This window comes from Pelobates fuscus, chromosome 13, assembly GCF_036172605.1.
Source record: "Pelobates fuscus isolate aPelFus1 chromosome 13, aPelFus1.pri, whole genome shotgun sequence".
Lineage (NCBI taxonomy): Eukaryota > Metazoa > Chordata > Amphibia > Anura > Pelobatidae > Pelobates > Pelobates fuscus.
Genome location: NC_086329.1, coordinates 43,773,559 through 43,795,645, shown reverse-complemented (window position 1 = coordinate 43,795,645; position 22,087 = coordinate 43,773,559). Strand labels below are relative to the sequence as shown.

The 22,087-nt window shown below is 40.0% G+C and overlaps 1 protein-coding gene across 6 annotated transcripts in view; it reads right to left on the bottom strand.

Annotated features, from left to right (window-relative positions):
• Positions 1-22,087, bottom strand: part of FOXN3 (forkhead box N3) — a 220,076-nt gene that overhangs the window by 28,115 nt on the left and 169,874 nt on the right. For all 6 annotated transcript variants that reach the window (XM_063440079.1, XM_063440081.1, XM_063440082.1 and 3 more), the window contains exon 4: positions 21,396-21,460. In XM_063440079.1, the coding sequence (XP_063296149.1) occupies positions 21,396-21,460 (65 nt within the window). The remainder of the gene's footprint in view (positions 1-21,395; positions 21,461-22,087) is intronic.

The window sequence follows — 22,087 nt, the reverse complement described above, 5'->3', positions numbered from 1 at the left end:
CCTGCTGACCCACTTGCCTGCCCATTTCTGTGGAGGGTCCTGCCTATTCAGGGTACAGTTTTTGTCCCCTCTCGCTGCGGGCCCCCCTTTTCCCTGCTTTATGCGGGTCTTTTACCCCGTTCTGTGTTTTTCCCCCACTGAACTAACCATTTCGCAAACCAAACGGCCACTCACTTCCGAAAGCCTGCGTCCAGGCATTTGAACGCAAGAGGCACGTTCGTTAGACAAATGCCCTAGGTGTTTGACAAGTTAGCCATGAACGCCGGGTTTGGTTCACATGCGAACGCCAAGTTTTTTTGGACATTCGTGCATATCCGGGTGCGTGCGTTCGACACACGGACTCCCTCCCCTCTTGCATTTCGGGGAAGTGATTGGTTTTCCCGCGTTTTTTCACGGACGTGCAGTCCGGCGGCCATCTTGACTTGGACAGTCTCTAGAAGTGCCAACGGAGTTTCATTCAGCTGTGCCCTGTCAGAGCCTATTTCTGCATTCCCTCTCAGGGATATCGGTAGGACCATGTCCAGGTTAGTGCTCTGCACTACGGGCTGGTTCAAGCCAGTTGGGTTTATCCCTTCCTCTGGTCGGGGTGAGCCCCCTGTTATGTGCTGCTAAACGGACCTGTTCATGCAGGATTCCGAACTCCTGGGTGAGCTCCAGTGATTACATACCTTCTCCACGTGCTTGTACCGGCTTACCGGCCACAATTAGTACAGGTCATCCGGTACCCGTTTCCATATCAACCCCCCTGGTCCTCAGGTCTCTCCTACCCTCCATGCCACTACACTACTTCCCTCACGCTAATACCACCAGGTGAGCCCCGAGTGTAGCAAGTAACCATGGAAGAGACAGACCCCATCAGACTTGCAGGCCATGATCACAGCAGCAGTTGCTGCCTCTATGGAGAAGGCCTTTTTCAAGACGTTACAGGCGGAACATGACATAGCCAAGCCCATTCCCAAACAGGCCCATTATGTGGCAGATTCGGAGGACTGACTCCTCCAGGGAACAGTCACGACCTCCCAAATGCCACTGGAAGCGCGAAAATACCAAGCACAGGAAATCCAAAGGCAAGGCCCCTGTCAAACGCAAAAAGACCACGACCCGTACGTTCCACAGGCCTTGACAGATGTCCTCAGAGGAGGAGGACGCGGCACCAGCTCAAGCACTTTCGGTGCTAGATGAATGGCAGGGGGAGGCCTCCGAACCGGAGGAGAGTGACTGTGACTCTGCTCCAAACTCTGACCCATTACTTACAAGGGATACATACCAAAAATTTCAGAAATCTTTAACTTTGGCATAAAATTTGCAATTACCTTTTCAACTGTCAACAATCACCAGTTTAGTGAATAATCCCCATTGGGCAGAGAAATCAAGTAAGATTCCCTTTAAACAAGGTATGAAAATTAGTTAATGTGGTATTTTAGAAAAAAAGACCCAAACCTTTCTAAACGCAAGCCATTTGGTGTTTCTTTCACACACTTTAGAAACGATTAACTGCAAAGAGCAAATATTTCCCAATAAACTCAATTTGCAGTTAATTTCTCAGGGAGAATATAAGTTTTGTTAAAAAGCCTTAGTATAAATTGCGCAGCCATGAAGACCTGTGGTCTATTCCATGTTAAAAGCCTCCAGTGGCCACCTGTCTGGGCACGCGGATTGTCTGCAAAGTACATGTCAAACTTTACTTCTGGTCTCCAGCATGTTGCTACATGGGATTCCTCAAAAGAATTAAAAAAAAAAAAAAATCTGAATCCGCCTTACCCTTTAAAATCTCAGGTAAGTTACTTTGGAAGACAAGGTAGATCAGGAAAAAAGAACAGCTTGGGAGTATACCTACCCTACCCCTAAGCATTCGCCACTCCATACTTAATGTTTATTTTGCCTTGCTGTCATGACAACAAAAACGGCAAACAAGCTTTTCCTGCCTCATTCAGCGTTGTCAGGGCTGGCAGTCCTTAGCAAGACACAGCTTTGTTCAGGGATCTGGTTATAGTCTTCTCTCAATTATCACTGTGAAAAGATATTGAAAATCTAAATACCCTACAAGGCTGGGTTACTCCACACAGATACGGACAATTTTGTTTTTCTTCCCTTTCTCTTAGATTTGATTTTTGCCTCTAGAGCAACATTTTACCTTTGATGTCAGCTAATCTTGTTTGCCAAATTTAGAGGAGAGTTTTTCATCTCTGCACGATCAAACTGTGATTACAAGATAGAACTGGGTTAAGCAAAGTGTTTCCAAACAGAATCAAATTCAAACAAATTAACTGGATTCTGGATTGATTTTTAATTAATTATTATTTTATATTATTTATAAAGCTCCAACGTATTCCACAGCGTTGAACAGTGGGTTGGCTTTTTAATCCCAATGAGTGTTTTCCCAACCTTTGACATTTTCTGTTAGAGAGACCAGATTTAATTTGGGCACACAGAAACCCCCATCCCCATATTACAGAAAGACAATGCGGTCTATCTGCTAGGAGTGCACTAAAACCCATATTGCAAAAATTTAAAGGAACACTGTAGTCACCTAAACAACTTTAGCGTAATGAAGCAGTTTTAGTGTAGATCAGGTTTCACTGCTCAATTCACTGCCATTTAGGAGTTAAATCACGGTTTCTGTTTATGCAGCTCCCTGACGCTTCTATTTTTATTCATTCCTTCGTCTTTCAGAGGAATGAATGAATATACAAAATTCCCATCCGAATTTCGGAAAGTAGCGAATGCCCAAGTGTTTAACTGGGCATGCGCGGGAGTTTCACAGTGCTATTTAGTGTTGGCAGATGACGTGTCCAACAGGGACTTCATCTGCCCACACAAAGATGGCGGTGCCCAGGACCTAGGTCCGAGCACAAAATAAAGATGAAAAAATAGGTAATATGCTTAGGGGCATTTGGGGGTGACTGGGGGAGGGGAGGAGGGGGGGGCAATTAGATGTAGTGTAATCGGGAGGGGGTTAATAAAACAAAACTGGATTTGGCCATGAGAGTGCCGCTTTAAATGGCCAAAATAGGTTTTTATTATCTCTACCAGTATAATCCTTGAGTTTTCATGGCATATGGCTGGGCTTGGAACACGGACCATAGAAATAAATACTAGTGTTGAGGGATTTTTATTATATATTTTATTAACGATATTTAAAAACCAACAACAACTTGCATCTCCTTAAAAATAATAAATGCAAACTGAAAAATAAGTGCATCAGGGATATGCAGAGAACTGCAGCTTTTCTTTATTTTTTATAATTTTGTATATTTGTAGCTGTCTTTAAAGGGTTTCCACACTGTGTCACTCCTACCTTATAACAATCAGTAGAGGTTTTATCTGACAGTAATGTCTCTGTGTTGCAATACTTTGCAGAAAAAGCATTTTTATTCCAGCATTTCCTTCCTTCTGGGGCCAGAGCTCAGTTTCCACAGCAACCTCTAACATTTCACATACCTCAGCCTGCAAAATCATGCATCATGGAGGGGAGACAGGAAATGCCACAATAGATTGAAAGCGACTATGCACTTATAGTGCTGTGCAGGATTCTGCAAGTTCCATCTCTTATTGACTCGATTCGAACCGCTTCCATACCCCTCCCAGTCACTTCCTCGGCTGGGATACTGGGCTGCACACAGAGCGGAAATCTCAACAAACTCCAGCACAACAACAACGTGGACACTTTCCCTACTAAACCAGAAGCCCGTAGAAGCCTCCATGCAACTGGCTGTGTCAGAAGAGTCATTCTGGAGTGATGGGGTTCTGTGCAAATAAGAATTCGGGGGTAAAAGTGAAGCATTTAGCAGGAACTTTGCCAATGGTTTCCATGGTGACTGCTCCACACTTAGAACGGATTTAGAATTGCTTCTTCTATATAACCTCCGAGGTCCGGTACACAAGCCCAGCCAGAGAGTAAGAGGTTTACTAGTGTTTGTACTGAATAAGACAGAGAGAAACGTATGTTCCATAGATAGAGGGTGAATATTTGTCTACAACTGGGGAAATCACGAAAACACTCAAGTCAGGAATATTTCACAGGTTAAATAATATCTTCTTCTCTTCATAAGAGATATTCACTAAAAAAACTTCAAATTTAATGGGACACTACGCTGCCTGCCTCTCCCCCCCAAATTAAAAATCCCTGTTTAGTAGATATACCACCAATATAAATAAGCATGCATATAGTTTTGCGTTTTTTCTCCATTAGGGAATATCTAAAAACAGCTTGCAAGAGATGCAGATCTCGTCTGTTCTTTGGCTGTCCAATCACAGACTTCCCAATCCAGCTTCAGGGGTCTGGAGTGCCCCTTTTCAAAGTCCGCTATGCATCCAGTTCAGCTACTTTAGCACTACATTTTGAATTCACTTTTAAATCCCGACAGCTCTCACTTCTGTGAATAAATCTGCAAGTTTCCAAATCAACTGGCTCCATAAAATGAGCACTGTGGGCCTTGACCAATGCACAGAGTTAAAGGGTCAATATAACCTCCATGACTATTTCAGCTTTTAGGCTGTAAGCTCACTGGCAGGGCCATCTACCTGTTGTATTGGTCTATTCTTATTGTATTGTCTTTTTCCCCCAATTGTACAGCGCTGCGGAATATGTTTGGCGCTTTATAAAAACCAGTAATAAATAAATAAATAAATAAATAAACAAAGTGAAAGCAAAGGTGCAAGATGACTTTTCTTGTAAGCAGTTATTAGGGAAAGTACAAGTTAGTGAAAATTTATAGTGGTGTGATTGGAGTGAGGACATTTTTTTTTTACACTAGAAGGTGGCTGAATATTCAGTTTCTTTTTTTTTTTTTTTTTTTTTTTTTTTTTTAAGTTAGCTACTGATTGCTACCAGCATAGGTTGGACCAATGTAGGGATGTTTACATCACATGTTATATATTTAGTATATTTGAATTGTACAAAAACAAGGAATGCATTTTTACTGCCACCAACAAAATGATTAATAGAGAACCATTTCCATAATAAAGCAGATTTTATACATTATACAAAAACACAAAATAAAATCCCTAGCGACTCCTATATGATGAGCGATTTAACGGCTTCTTGCATTCTTTGACGCAATTAAATAAACAGAAGACAGTATTCTATAAAATGATATCAGCAGACATGTGGCACTCACATTATATATTTATAAAAACACACGTTTATCTCCAGCAATGTCCTAAGATGAGGTATCTGAACATGTAACAGCAGTTTGGCGCTGGAATAGCAGTGAGGATATTTAAACAGTTGGGGACAAAATTCTGCATGCCTTTGCGATTAGAGAAGTTTTTCCTTGGGAAATTGCACGGCTTGTTACTACGGCTATCACGCACACCACGGACACGGTAACAGTCTGGGAAAACCTCTTTGGTGGGGATTTCTGAGCACATCTTGTACCTAGAGTACTATTTGAAACACAGACGAGCCCATCCTAAGTTACGTAACCTTTTATGGACTTAAATTGGAAACATTTGTCCAACTTCGATTTAAAAGCACTGCCTGGCATAAAAACTAATTTAAAAAATCATTCTAGGAAACAGTTTAATGACTCAAAGGCTTATCAAATATTGTTTTTGTTAATTTTTTCTCCTTTTTATTGGCAAGATTTTAACTGAATAATTTAGAAAACACACCGTAAGTGGAAGACAGGAGGCTGGACCGGTACAAACACAATAAGACCAAATCTCTGCGACAACAAGATGTGTTACATAGAAAACGTGTAATATGATGCAGTCACCCCTGCAACCAATGGAATCAGCAGGAATAGTGCACTGTTTCTCATATGGATGGCTCCAGTTTTACAAGTTTGCCCTTTAACTTTTAACCTCCAATATTACTTGGCTCTTTTACTACCAATCCACATTTTCATACTTCCAAACATTTTAAATGGACAAAGAGGGATATGTTAATTAAGTGGGGTGTGGCTGGGGGCAGGGGTGTTCTGAGAAATTTTAGGTGACTTACTAATAACAGTTAATGCAGCTACAATGGAACAAAAAGAATGTATCATTTCTAAATACACAAATGTGTATTTCTGACCTTATAGTGTAAAGAAAACACTCTTTAGGTGGCCGATTCCCCTTGCAAAGCTGTAAAACTCACCTTTATTCCGGGGTCGCACGAGTCCACCAGCGCTGTCTCCGTCCCCGCCTCATTAATATTGACAATCTCAGCCAATCCAATGCTTTCCTATGGGGAAGCATTGGATTGGCTGATGTTGTCAATTCTGATGATCTCAGAAAAGGAGGTGGGGTGGTGGGTGGCACCAAACGCCATGCTGGCATTGAATCAATGTATCTCTATGAGGAACGTTCAGTGCCTCCATGCAGAACATGGAGACGCTGAAATCTGACTCAGGAAGGATCTCTTGTGGCCATCTGAGTGATTGCCACTAGATTTGTTTTTGAAAAGGCCGCTTTTACAGCCAAGGGTTTGCAGAGACATACTATACTCACCAGAACAAATACATTAAGCAGAAGCTGTTCTGGTCACTATGGTGTTCCTTTAAAGCACCTCTGTCAACCCCAAATCAAAAATATGAATCTTTATAAAATACAGATTGACTGTGTTGGAAGACTGTTTAAATGCACATTTGTAGAAATTACAGGTTATTATGCTTGATGCACGCTAATTAATGTATTTCAAATTCATAGACTGAAGAAGAAATAGAAAAAAAAAAAAACACAAAAACAAATATTTTTGTTCCTCCATGCTGCATTACGTCTTCTGGACGGGTCATTGCTCTGAGACAATATGTAAGCAGCCCTGGAGAAAGGTGAAGCCTGGGAGGGATATGTACTTTTTACAATCTGCTCCCCCAGCTTGGGACAATGATTTTTAACAACAGCGCAGAGTCTGCTTTCACTTACTCTAACCGGCAGAACGCTGATCGCTTGTGACAAGAGGCATTTGTACGTGTGGATTTTTGAAAGCAGTACTGTATTCCTTTGTGTCAGGGAGCTGAGAAATGGAAAAAAATATCCTTCTTTCATTGTGTTCTGCCAAGCAAAACGCTCCCAAGAACACACTTTTCCCTATTCTCCTACTAATGGAAATTACATTACAGGCTGTGTCAGGACAAAATCAGTTTTGGCAGAGCCGATACGTTTTATACTGTGCTCTTTAAAAACATCCCATGGAAGTGATTTTGAACTGAGCAACTCTGATCCTATAGGCTTGTACAAATAGGACCCAAAGACTAGAGGTAAAAAAAAAAAAAAGGCTAAATTCTCAAAAAAAAATGACAGTGCAGAGCATATGAAAAAAAAATGCCCTTCTTATAACCTTGACAGAAAAATAATGAATTATGGTTATTACATGGTTTTGGAAATATGCCTACCATACCCATCGGTAGTGTAAAAAGATCAGTCAATAATAAATATGGCAGACCTTAGAGAATCTGTGTTTCATTAACACTGCGGGGACAGCATTACCCCAATATGTTAAAGTGATATACTCCAGGGTGGACAAACAATCAGAGTTCCTTAAAGTTTACCACTTACTCATCTAAACGGATTTGGCTACTAAAAATGTAAAGATGAAACCCAAAAAGGTCCATTTGATCACCAAATTCTGCACTCATTGTAATTCTTCATATTCACTGGTCAGAATACTCCACTGAAAGATCAAACTTATTTAAAGGGACACTATAGGCACCCAGACCACTTCACATCACATCACTGAGGTGGTCTGGGCGCACTGTCCCAGTCTCCTTAGCCCTGCAATCCCACAAATACACTCATCTTATATCTGGATGGAATAATCAGATATTGTATCCTTGCAAAACACAGATCATACTGTCAAACTCTCAGACAGTATTTCTATATAAAATGAAACATTTTAAATTCAGCTGTTCTCTATGGAGGGCTGCTTAAATTGCAGCATTTTCAGGGTTAAGATGAAGTTTAATCAATACCAACCCACAAGTGGGTGGAATAATATAGTCAAGATCTTAAGTGGGAACTGTCAGAGAGTACAAATAGATAAACTCAAACAAGTGATCAAACAGAGGCATCGAATCCATTTTCAAGGTCAATGCAAAAGGAAAGCCTGGGAGGCAGGAAGAGGATTTACTCATTTAGCATTCTATAAAATCTGTTTAAGGTGCCTGGTTAAAACATTAAGACCGCATAGTCGTTAACTGTGTGCAAATTGGAGAAGGAAAAAAAAAAAAACGTAAATAGTGCAATCCTTTCTACGCTATTGTTTTATCCAGAATTAGAAGATAATTTCTAGATAGCCAGGCAAATGATAATGAAACAGAAATGATCTAAAATTTGTCAAAGCTACTCTGACACAATCTGAAAACCTTTTTAGCAGCCCTCTGACCCAGAGCACGATTTTGAAAGGGGATTTTCTTGCGGATCAAACAATATTTCACCCTATTACTCTTTATACTGACCTATGGCACATTATATGCTGCAAATAGAAAAGGATTTTGTCAATCAAGATTATTCGACTGGACCATGCTGAACTCCGACATAGCATAATATTTTCTAACAGAATCCCAATTTCAAGAAGCGTTCCGATTTATTGCAGTTCGCTAGAATATGGTGGTGAACAGCAAGTGTGCATTGGGTAAAAAGAGCCATCATTTACCGACCCAAATAAGGGTGGTAAAACCAAATCTAGCATGTGTTAACAAGAGAATGAGGTTAATCTGGCCTCTCAATAAATTGTGTTAAGCCAGGAGAAGGTAAGTATTCTAACGTAAACTAATCTTGCATGTAGTCAGACCAAACTCATCAAACCATTGCTCAGGTTATCAATAGCCAGAAAACCGGTCGCAGAAATATACCAGTATTTATAGGAGTAAATCACTGAACTTAATTTAAGACATCAATAAGCAACAAAGGAAGAGAATGCTATGGACGGAGTTATTAAAATTACTATATTTTTCCATGTATAAGAGTGCTTTTTCTAAAAAAAAATTGGTCTAAAATTAGGGTTCGACTTATACACGGAATGTCACTGCAGGAGCCTAAGTGAAGATGGCACCTTCCGCATTTCAGTGTGCCATGGCCCACACACATACCTGGCCTCCCACCAATCTGCTTCTGAATACAGTGGCATGGGGGGGGGGGGGGGTGGAAGAGGGGGAGCAGACATCAGCTGCAGCAGACATCAGCATTTACCACCAACAGAGCTCCAGAGACATGCCACACCATAAAAGGAGCAGCCATATTGAGGCTTGCTCCACCTCAGGTAGGTCTTGCTTTCTTATTTATATTTATGGGGGTGTAAATGGGTATCGGGGAGCAGAGAGAATAGTACTGTGATACACCACCTGCTGTATTGAAGGAGCTGTAGTCTCCCAGCATGCACTATAGAGCCATTAACTTCACAGAGTACCGTAGCACAGGGGAGGCATCAGAATCATAAGGGAGGTGTTCTTCTCAGAAGAAGTCACCTCTAAAATATCAAAGTTGTTTTATTTGATGTTTAAAATATTGATTCCTTAATTTTGGGCTTAAAAAATAGGGTTCGTTTTATACATGAATAGAACCTCAAATATACAGTTCAATCTTTTGCAAGATTACAAGTCAGCGGCGGGTTGGTCTCCCATAATTCTAAGAAAGGATTTAGTGGTCTGAGAATTATGGGACTTGTAGTCTGAAACAGCTAAGGGGAGTAATTTGACACTCCGATGTGTATTGTGTATACACATTTCTGATTGGCAGTGCAAGCGGCAATATGTCAATTGTGATGGCTGGCTGAAGACAGCATTTGTGGTTTCATTACCAGAATCTGAAAATCGTGACTGCAAAGGTACTGTGTGAAAATTCTGACATCGTTGGTAGGATCTGCAGAGAAGCTGTTGCAGAGCTTGTTGTTGTGATTTCATTACTTTTAAATGATCCAGATTTGTGAAAACACAATCTGGATGCAGTTATGTGAAATGCCAGCGAATGTTCAGGATTACAGTTTAAGCCACACATTTAGCGCTTGGACACAGGGCAGTAAACTTGCGTTATACCCTGACCCAATAAATGTACAGGACCAATCCCAGCGTCCACCAGCTCGTTAAATACATAATATTGCTATTATCATCATATTACTAGAGGAAACATACAGAATCCAGGGCTCCTGTAAATATATATTACATGTATAGCATCAGAGACATAATATACCAGATCATCCTTTCTGCTACCACCATGTGTGATATACCCAGCACAGATCCCAGAGCTCCCTTTCTGCTAACCCCATGTGAGATATAACCAGCACAGACCAAAGTGCTCCTTTCTGCTACCCCCCCCCCCCCCCCCATGTGAGCTATAACCAACACAGACCCCAGAGCTCTTTTCTACTCTAATACAATGCAAGGAGAGGTATAACCAGCAGACATAAATCCATAGCTCCTTCTCCTTAATCCAAAATAATACAAAGAGAGATATAACTAATCCTAAGTTCCCTTTCTGCTCCAATACAAAACAATATTGTGAGAAGTATACCCTTCATTGACCCCCAGAGCTTACTTTCTGCTCCAATACAATATCGTGAGAGGTATAACCTGAACTGACTGTAGAGCTCCCTTTTGCCCGATTACAAGAAAAACAGGTATAACCAGCATATACTCCAGAGCTCCTTTATGCTTCAATAAAATAAAGGGAGGGGTAAAATGAACCCCGCGTTTCCCTTCTGCTCCAATAGAATGCCATTTGTAATATACCTGCACTGACCCTAGGGCTCCCTTTATGCTCCAATACGATGAGAGGAATAATATGCACTGACCCCAGAGCCCCATCTCTGCTCCAATACAATACAGCTAAAGGTACAACCTGCATTGACAAAGAGCATCTACTTTGTACAGTGCTTGTTATTGGTATAAGCAGTTTCCAGAGCTCCATTTCTACTGTAATACAATGCTTGTTATTGGTATAAGCAGATCCCAGAGCTCCATTTCTACTGTAATACAATGCTTGTTAGTGGTATAACCACATCCCAGAGCTCCATTTCTACTTTAATACAATGCTTGTTATTGGTATAAGCAGATCGCAGAGCTCCATTTCTACTGTAATACAATGCTTGTTAGTGGAATAAACACATCCCAGAGCTCCATTTCTACTTTAATACAATGCTTGTTAGTGGTGTAATCTGCACAGATCCCCGAGCTCCATTTCCACTGTAACACAATGCCTGCCTGTGGTATAATCTGCACAGACCCCAGAGGTCCCATGATCTTGCAGGCAGCACATTTTATTTAATTAGTTCCACTGATTAGGTTGATTGCATTTCTGTGAGTAATTAAGTAATTTTAAAACACTAATTGAGTATTCCTAAAATGTTTCCCAAACAGTATTTGTTTCTTAAACTAAATGTATCCACTGATAGTACTCACAGCCAAGAGCACCGATCATCATCATCTGGTGACAGCAACAAAGTTTTAATCAATTACGGTAAGTATTTTTAGACATCACTATAAATATATAAAATTGGAATAAAGCCCAATGTGGAAAGATTAGTAAAAGGGAAATAAATCCTTGACCGTGTCAACAGGATCTTTAAATATTTGAACCTTTGAAGCTGGGAGTGCAATTCAACTTCTAAATAAACCACAGACATCGCACTGTAGCCTTCTCAAGACTGCAAGTCTACCAGGAAATAACTAAACGGTGCGTTTATATAATATAATATAGTATGTATATATATATATATATATATATATATATATATATATATATATATATATATATATATATATACACACACACACACACACACACATTTCATAAACTGTGGAAGGCTGGAGGGGACAGACACAAATACTGCAATATTTTTATTTGTAACTTTTTTTTTTTTTAGTCAATGGGCTTATTCACTAAACTGGACATTTTGGAGAACATTTAGACAAAAATAGCTGAACTGTTAAAAAAAAAAAAAAAAAAAATCAAGGTCAGCTGCTTTAGCCAACTTGGCTAATTTAGGCTATAATTTAAAATCCCCTGGACCATTCTCCTCACAATGAAGAACGTCCCCACAGAGTAGTATTAAGTGTGTTCGAGAATTCCCTGTAAACTTGTAGCAACCTCCTCACTACCAGAGGGAGCAAAGTTAAAACACAAAGCCGGGTTATGTTGATCCATCTGGTGTAGCAAAGGTTAACAAGGCCTTGCCTTGTATTTGCTGGGGTCGGAGTCAGGTTGCAGATAATAAGCAGTTTGCACACCTAGAATTTCACCCTGTAATTTACAGCCACACCTCAGGGGTTGCTATGGTGACCAGACTGCAATACTAAACTTTACCCTGTTTGGTAACAAGGTGGGTACAGAGAGGTTTGTATGTTCTTTGCAATGTATCAGGCTCACAGCGCGTGAGAACAGGCTCTAATCTCCCTCTTTTGTTACATTCTGTGGCGACAGACCCAGAATCCTTTGCAGCACTGACAAAACGAACACGCAAACAAAAACATAAAAAAAAAGCAAACAAAAGAAAAACCCACACTTGAAATCAGAATTACGAACAAGGAGAAACCTACAAACATGTCCAATTCAGGAAACACAATCATTCAAAGAGTGCAGGCTTGAAACTGCATGTAGGCGGATTTTCTTACTTGTAAAACAAGCACAGAATATTCTTACTTCAACTCTAAAATAACAGTTTGCTCAACAACAGGGGTCTCCTATTCCCACAATATTAGCCAGTGTTAAGGCAAGGCATCAATGGAGCATAGCTATACAACAGGGGGCGGTACCCTCCATCCCTTACCTAAAATCCCAAAATGCTCACAAAGCATAATTGGGTGGGCAGGCACCTGTTATACGAATATGATGCAATGTTTAAATGCTACAGAAATGTCGGACATGTCGAAGCATGTATGAATTCCCTTGTGGTTTGCTCCTTTGTGAGAGTCCAAGTGATTTCCAAAGAAACTATTTCAAGAGGAGTTACTTCTGCGTTCCCTAGAGCTTACAATCTAGTCTGTCATTACGCGCAGCGTACATGGAATCTTGATCAACATACGTTCTCACCTGCGTTTCAGCACAAGTTTACAAATCTCTGTGTGGTGTTATTCAGGAAGAACGATTTATCACTATACACTAATGAGAACAGATTATCACAACTGATATTATAGAGGTTTCACTATAGCACTGTGTATGTGAAATATATATATATATATATATATATATTCCAATGTAATAAGGTGCACTCACAGGACTTTTTTCAAAGACTTACTTTATTTTTAAGAAGTGAATTCCATGTGAAAATATCAAATCGACGTTTCGACCCCTATAGGGTCTTTTTCAAGATCAATCTTACAGTGTACAACCATGCATATATATAGGTATTTACTAATAATCACTTACCTAAACGGTGTGTGTGACCAAAGCTCCCGCTCGAAAATCTGAAACCCGGAAGTGATTCAGTGCCACCACGTGACTGCGTGTGATGACGCGTGTGCGTCGTTGCCAAGCAACGAATCTAAACAAAATATAGCCTCCAATGGAATATCTATTCCGCGGGCTGCAAGCAGCTCTAGGGGGGCTCGATCGTGTTCCTAAGTGCCAGTGACTGAGTGGTACCTGCCAATAGTAATTGGCAAGGTCCATCCCTGCTTCCCCATGGAGGATTACTATAATGCATTATCTGAACTGTCCGAGAATAAGACGTGGGCTATGAAAAAAGTGACATCACACGTGAAACATAGTGAAAGTGCTAGTGCTAAAACATACAAAATTACAAATAACAACATCCTACCCAATCCTCCTCGGACAGTCCTGCTAAACATAGTTCTGAACATAATAAAATCTTATATAAGGTACTAGGGACAAGACTAATGTAATTAGAGCCCATGTGTATTGTATCATACTATATAAGTGGAGCATATAATACGTGCTACTCTATAATATACCAACTTAATGTATTTTGTCAAATAATCCATATTTACAACATCTAATCATGTCCATCCAAACTTATGGACAAAATATGCACATAACATAGTGCAGATTGTTTACTAATAACTAGTATAAGGCCATGATGCCTTGCTATTCTGAACCTGTTAAAGGTAAAAACCTGAACCCAATCAATCTATACTGGACACTGTGAAGTGTCTGATGAATGGATTACCTATAGTTTAATTTTAGTACTTAAAATAACCAAACAATTATTCTGTGAGAAGCATATTTACAAACATAACTACCAGAAATTACGGTTATTTGATGACCAAAGTGTCTCCCAACTAGACTACCGAAACAATTCCAAATATAAATCTCTAATTCACAAAAACATAGAGTATGTGTTATATTCATTCAAGCCACGGGGTGTGACAGTGTCCAAAGTAAAGATCCAGTATGCTTCTCTTTGAAGCAATATTTTAGATCTGTCTCCTCCCCGAGGTAAGGGTGGCACATGATCTATCGCCATGAATCTGAGTGTTGGAAGTCTGTGTGCTGCTGCAAGGTAGTGTTTGGCTACCGGTTTATCCGTCTTTTGATCCCTGAAGGCTGTCATAATGCCCGATCTGTGGCCTCGGATGCGATCTCGTAGGGTAAGATCTGTCTTCCCTACATAGGATAATCCACATGGACAGGTTATTAAGTAGATGACGTGGTCTGTAGTGCACGTGATGTAGTGTGGAATTTTAATTCTTTTACCGCTATGCGGGTGGGCAAAGGAGTTGCCAGAGTTCATGTGGCTGCACGTGACACACCCACTGCATCTGTAGCATCCCAATTTCTTCCGTATGACATTTTTCTTATAGCTTTGTACAGGGTCATTCCGAATTAAGATGTCACGTAAATTTCTGTTTCTTTTGTAACTGATGATGGGTTTCTTGTTAAATATGACAGGTAGTTGTTTGTCAGATTCCAGTATATCCCAATGTTTTTCTATAGATTGCCGGATTTGAGTAGATCCAGTATGGTAAGTGAGTGGTAAGTACATTGTGGGCATATCGTTGCTAACTTCCCCTTGTATTTCATTAGTCTCCTGTATCCATTTTTCAAATGCCCGACTTTTAGCTTTCTCAAGTGTATTTGACTGGTAGCCTCTTTCTTGAAATCTATGGGTCATGTCGTTCAGTTGTTTCTCTCGGTTGTTTTCATCGCTGTTGTACCTAAGGACCCGCATATATTGGGATATGGGTAAGGAGTCTTTGAAATGTTTCGGATGATAACTGGTATTGGAGAGTAGTGTATTTCTGTCGGTTTTCTTACGATGGAGTGAATATCCATAACCATGATTATCAATACCACCAAGTCTATAGGTGGCTCAGTGGCACACAGTCCTCAAATAGAGATCAAGTTCCCAGATATAGATATCGGATCAAGAAACCTTCGTTCCAAACGGTTGATATTAGTTCAGGAGAGTCGGCATCGGACGCTGAAACCAGAGAGAACAAAAATCATGGAAGATCAGAACCTTTTTTAGAAAGAGACCCGGCTCCACAAGAATCACCAGGGACATCCCGAATGGATACCAGAGGCACAAAAAGAACAGAATTCCACGGAGAGGACAGAAGGGGAGACAGACACATAAGTTCCAAGGGCAAACCTCCCATACGGAAGAGGTAACTAATGTCTTTAACCTTTCTCAAAAAATTCTGAAAGCTGACCATTACTCTGCACTCACAAAAGGATTAACATTTGTACCGGTATCCAAACCAGAGCCGTTTAAAATGGAAGTAGAGATGTACAAATTACAACGAACCCTCATTAATAATGAACACCGTAAGGATATCCGATCAGATAATTCAACAAATCCATTTAAACCGAAATACATCAAAGAGGTAAAAACAACAAACAACTCAATCAAAACCTTTATGCAAACATTAAAGAAAGATGCTGAAAATATTACCAAGAAACCCCTGGATCACAGACAAAATCTAACAAAAGGGGAATGGGAGGCAATTATGGATCTAAAACAAGACTCTAATATTATCATTCGAGCGGCGGATAAGGGTGGTGCGATTGTTATAATGTCATACCATCAATACAAGACAGAAATTATGCGCCAATTATCCGACACCACCACTTACCAAAGACTCACGTTCGATCCTACCATTAAGTTTCAAAAGAGGATCATGGAACATATCACGATGGGACTACAGCTGGGATATTTGGATATGTCTACATCTAAGTACTTATTCGTGGACCACCCGATATATCCTGTACTTTACACCATCCCAAAAATTCACAAAGATAGCATCAACCCCCCAGGAAGACCCATCGTCTCAGCCAGAGGGAGTTTGTTAGAACCAATAGCAAAGTATGTGGATTTTCACATCAAAGACAGTGTTAAAGAACTACCGACGTGTATTCGTGACACCAGAGACCTACTTAATAGATTGGAAGGGATCTTGCTGGAGGATCCAGATGACATAATTTTGGCCACTTTAGATGTACAAAGTTTGTACACTATTATACCCCATGAGGGGGGTATAAAAGCACTCAGAGAAATACTTGCAACATCAGAAAAATATCACGGACCACCAATTGAGTATCTTTTAGAATTCTTAAGTATTGCACTCACCTGCAATTACTTTAAATTCGAAGATTTATTTTACTTACAACTGACTGGAACTGCAATGGGGGCGGCTATGGCACCTTCGTATGCCAATGCCTATATGTCCCAATTTGAACATCAACATATTTTGCATCAATCTTCGAACAAGATCGTAGCCTATTATCGATTTGTCGACGATGTACTGATGATATGGAAGGGCTCGTCTAAGGAATTGGAAGAGACGGTAGCTAATATTAATCAGTTATCGTCACCAGTTAAATTCACACTGACATATAGTGACGAAGCAATTCCCTTCCTGGATGTCACTATATATAAAGAGGGGAATAAATTTGGATATTCACTCCATCGTAAGAAAACCGACAGAAATACACTACTCTCCAATACCAGTTATCATCCGAAACATTTCAAAGACTCCTTACCCATATCCCAATATATGCGGGTCCTTAGGTACAACAGCGATGAAAAGAACCGAGAGAAACAACTGAACGACATGACCCATAGATTTCAAGAAAGAGGCTACCAGTCAAATACACTTGAGAAAGCTAAAAGTCGGGCATTTGAAAAATGGATACAGGAGACTAATGAAATACAAGGGGAAGTTAGCAACGATATGCCCACAATGTACTTACCACTCACTTACCATACTGGATCTACTCAAATCCGGCAATCTATAGAAAAACATTGGGATATACTGGAATCTGACAAACAACTACCTGTCATATTTAACAAGAAACCCATCATCAGTTACAAAAGAAACAGAAATTTACGTGACATCTTAATTCGGAATGACCCTGTACAAAGCTATAAGAAAAATGTCATACGGAAGAAATTGGGATGCTACAGATGCAGTGGGTGTGTCACGTGCAGCCACATGAACTCTGGCAACTCCTTTGCCCACCCGCATAGCGGTAAAAGAATTAAAATTCCACACTACATCACGTGCACTACAGACCACGTCATCTACTTAATAACCTGTCCATGTGGATTATCCTATGTAGGGAAGACAGATCTTACCCTACGAGATCGCATCCGAGGCCACAGATCGGGCATTATGACAGCCTTCAGGGATCAAAAGACGGATAAACCGGTAGCCAAACACTACCTTGCAGCAGCACACAGACTTCCAACACTCAGATTCATGGCGATAGATCATGTGCCACCCTTACCTCGGGGAGGAGACAGATCTAAAATATTGCTTCAAAGAGAAGCATACTGGATCTTTACTTTGGACACTGTCACACCCCGTGGCTTGAATGAATATAACACATACTCTATGTTTTTGTGAATTAGAGATTTATATTTGGAATTGTTTCGGTAGTCTAGTTGGGAGACACTTTGGTCATCAAATAACCGTAATTTCTGGTAGTTATGTTTGTAAATATGCTTCTCACAGAATAATTGTTTGGTTATTTTAAGTACTAAAATTAAACTATAGGTAATCCATTCATCAGACACTTCACAGTGTCCAGTATAGATTGATTGGGTTCAGGTTTTTACCTTTAACAGGTTCAGAATAGCAAGGCATCATGGCCTTATACTAGTTATTAGTAAACAATCTGCACTATGTTATGTGCATATTTTGTCCATAAGTTTGGATGGACATGATTAGATGTTGTAAATATGGATTATTTGACAAAATACATTAAGTTGGTATATTATAGAGTAGCACGTATTATATGCTCCACTTATATAGTATGATACAATACACATGGGCTCTAATTACATTAGTCTTGTCCCTAGTACCTTATATAAGATTTTATTATGTTCAGAACTATGTTTAGCAGGACTGTCCGAGGAGGATTGGGTAGGATGTTGTTATTTGTAATTTTGTATGTTTTAGCACTAGCACTTTCACTATGTTTCACGTGTGATGTCACTTTTTTCATAGCCCACGTCTTATTCTCGGACAGTTCAGATAATGCATTATAGTAATCCTCCATGGGGAAGCAGGGATGGACCTTGCCAATTACTATTGGCAGGTACCACTCAGTCACTGGCACTTAGGAACACGATCGAGCCCCCCTAGAGCTGCTTGCAGCCCGCGGAATAGATATTCCATTGGAGGCTATATTTTGTTTAGATTCGTTGCTTGGCAACGACGCACACGCGTCATCACACGCAGTCACGTGGTGGCACTGAATCACTTCCGGGTTTCAGATTTTCGAGCGGGAGCTTTGGTCACACACACCGTTTAGGTAAGTGATTATTAGTAAATACCTATATATATGCATGGTTGTACACTGTAAGATTGATCTTGAAAAAGACCCTATAGGGGTCGAAACGTCGATTTGATATTTTCACATGGAATTCACTTCTTAAAAATAAAGTAAGTCTTTGAAAAAAGTCCTGTGAGTGCACCTTATTACATTGGAATATTTACACGGACGCTGAGGTCAGCACCCAGGCAAGAACATTGAGAAATATTTGTTTAAAAAGGGTGAGTGCCAAGTTTATCTCCTTATATATATATATATATATATATATATAGTTAGAGGGGGAGGCGGCTTGATCCACTTGAGAAAGCCCCAAGGACAGGGGGCAGAGCGACAGTGTTCCAGATACTATGCTTTGGGGTTAAACAGTTTTAAATCACTAATGTGGGGTCAGGGACCTCCTGGCACCATAACAGCTTAATTCCCTTGAAGTTGTTATGGTGCCCAGATTTTTGCTTTTGACCAATGTAGGGCAATATTCTAATAATGGACTGGTTATCAGTCCCTGTTAATTGCTACAATGTTCGCAGTTTATCCCAGAACTGCGGTTTAAAAATAACTTCAAATTCATAAAGTGATTCTCTAGGGTAGACTTAATACCGTGTTTAATGCATTGCATAGGTTATGCATACATTGCAAAAAAAATAAAAAATATCCCATAATGACCCTCTCTTGTGCAGGGTTTTTACACATATATGATCCACAATTGTTTCCTCTCAGAAACCAGACCGTGACAGATTTCTCAGCAAACCCTTATTCCTTGGTTTAAAAGCACAAGGATTTATCGAGTGTGGTCAATGAAATCCATGGGATAAGGAGCACAGTTAAGTAGAGACCAGTACCTGCACCTATTGAAATATTTTAGCAATGGCTCAATATCCGTTATCTGCATTTGTGCTGGAATGCAATGATATACTTTAATAGTGTGAGCCCACTGGCCAGGAATGAATAATTAAGTTGTATTGTACGACTAGCTCTGAGAATATAGTGTTTATAGTTAAGAGGAAGGGGGTATGATGCAATTTTCAGGACTATAGGTCACAGGAAATATTGAAAACAACATTACAGAGCCAAAAAACATTTCCACACAATAGCTTATCACACTTAGTGGGGTGCACACTCCTAAGAGCTAGAAACTTACTAGAAGAACAAGAAAAGAGTTCATACATCACAGGGCAGCAGAGGGACTGGAAACCTTGTGATCAGCTGGTGTCATGATAGAGTTATGGAAGTTAAAGAGGTGTTTGGGGAATAAGTGGGTTTTCAAAAACTTGCTAAAATTTGGGAGAAACCTGTCTGATTGGAGAAGTCAAATATTTCCACTAGTAGGGGTCATGAGCAATGGGTGGACACAAATATCCTCAAACAGCACAAGGACGCGGTGCAGTGAAAGCAGGTAAGGGGTAGGGTAGTTCAACTAGTAGCGAGAGAAGTAAAAAAAATAAAAAATAAAATAAAATAAAATAAAGCTATTTGCGAACAGATCCTCAGGGGAGCAAGTTCAAGAATCATATTTATAGCGCAACCTTGACAGTGGTTTTAAAATACACATATTTAGCAACACTTCAACACAAGTCTATTTAAGGTAAGGGAATTTAAATGTCTTTATCAAGAAAATGCAAAGCCTATTTCCATGGTAACCCAGGGTTCTGGGCAGAGACTTGCATGCCCAGTATTCTATCACATATCGCACAATATTCCAGCTTCCAAACCTAGACAGACACAATACAGGGGAATAGGAAAGTGTTATTATGGGCGTATTGCAAATGATCATTTTATTTTTTTATAGAACCAACATATTCCAAATATTTTACAATATTTGAAGGTGAAGAAGGCCATGCTGAAATGAGCATACAATCTAGAAGGGTTTGATGTAGGTGGATATATAGATCGTTCGGCGTCTTACCGTCTGAGGTGGGATTCGGATCTGGTTTCTTGGTTCTAAGGCAGTAATGTTATCACTGTTCTAACCAAGTGATGTAAAATACAAAATACTTAAACTACATTATATAAATAATGTAAACCTAGTCACAACATTACTACACTCACAATTACACGAGAGTCTATCCAAATAGTCACTGGTGCACTAACGTAAAATAATCTATCAGACCAAACAAAACTATATTTTCGCCAAAAAACCTGCCAGTATTAGGCTATTTAATAGTTGATCAATTATTAGCCAGCTGAGTGCATTTCTCACAGCGGAGGTTAACGCTTCAATGTTATTATTCCACCCCAGTATAACGCCCCTTTTTTGTTAAGCCAGATTCGAGTTAACAACTGAAAATGCACCTTATTGAAAAGCACACGTGTCAAGTCATTTGTTCACATTTGCATAAAGTCAAGACACCTACACCATTAATGAATCTAGTGATTGAGACATTGCCTGCAATATCTTGTATGTTGGCACCATAACTACTTCAATGCCACATTGGCCAGAAACGAAAAGGTTACTGAGAAAGGTTCAGGCAGCTATCCAAATCCCTGAGCATACAGCAATGCATCATTCCTCATTTCATTACAGCACGTTAATGGTTACAGCTTAGATTTTGTAAGTCTAGAAACTGTCAAAAGAGATGATTGAATAAAGCAATTAAAATGACAGAACAGGTCTCCAAATGCAAAGAAAAATCTCACGAGAGGAGAGGAGGTTTGACTTCCCAGGTATGCAGGCATAAGAGGGAACATATCAGCAGACACTCAAAGCCACTCTTCCTACGCAGGGTACCCGGTCTTACCTTGCAGAAGGGCTCCATTCTTCTTAAAAAAGGTGCTTCCAGGCCAAAGTGGTGGGACAGATGTGCTGTAAAATGGGGGGGAAAAAGAAACATTGTTTAAACAAACCAATTAATCCCAAATACAATATAACAGGCATGTCAAACAACAGTTATGGAGATATGATTAATCCAGCGTATTTTCAGTGGCTAAAACAAACTTTTATCTCTTGAGAAAACGTTTCATTGTATAAAAATGAAAAGACACAAGTCAATTACATTGTGCAGCCCTGGAATGAACACAGATGTTGAATGAGTTCTACTTTCGTAGTGGAGATCACACACAGTATCAGAATCATGGCTGTCACTGTAATACTATGGTATTGTACTTTTATGGGTGTTCTGACCCTTTAAGTAGCTGGAATGACAATATAACAATAGGAGACACTTTGTAGCAACCTCCCCAGTTGCACTTCAGAGAAATCGAGACTGTTCCCTGGTCGGCAAGCTATTCAGTATAAGGGTACTTGACATCATTGCCGTACACGGTCAATTCACAGTACAAGAAAGGAGGTCTTGCTTTCCTGCACACGGTGTCAGCTGTCCAACTTGCCCTGTGTGTTTATTTAGAGAGGAAGAATTGCAAAGCACTTGCTCCCCTCTGCCAGGGGAATGACAGTCTCAAAGCAAGCTCCAACTTCTGGATTGTTTATAGA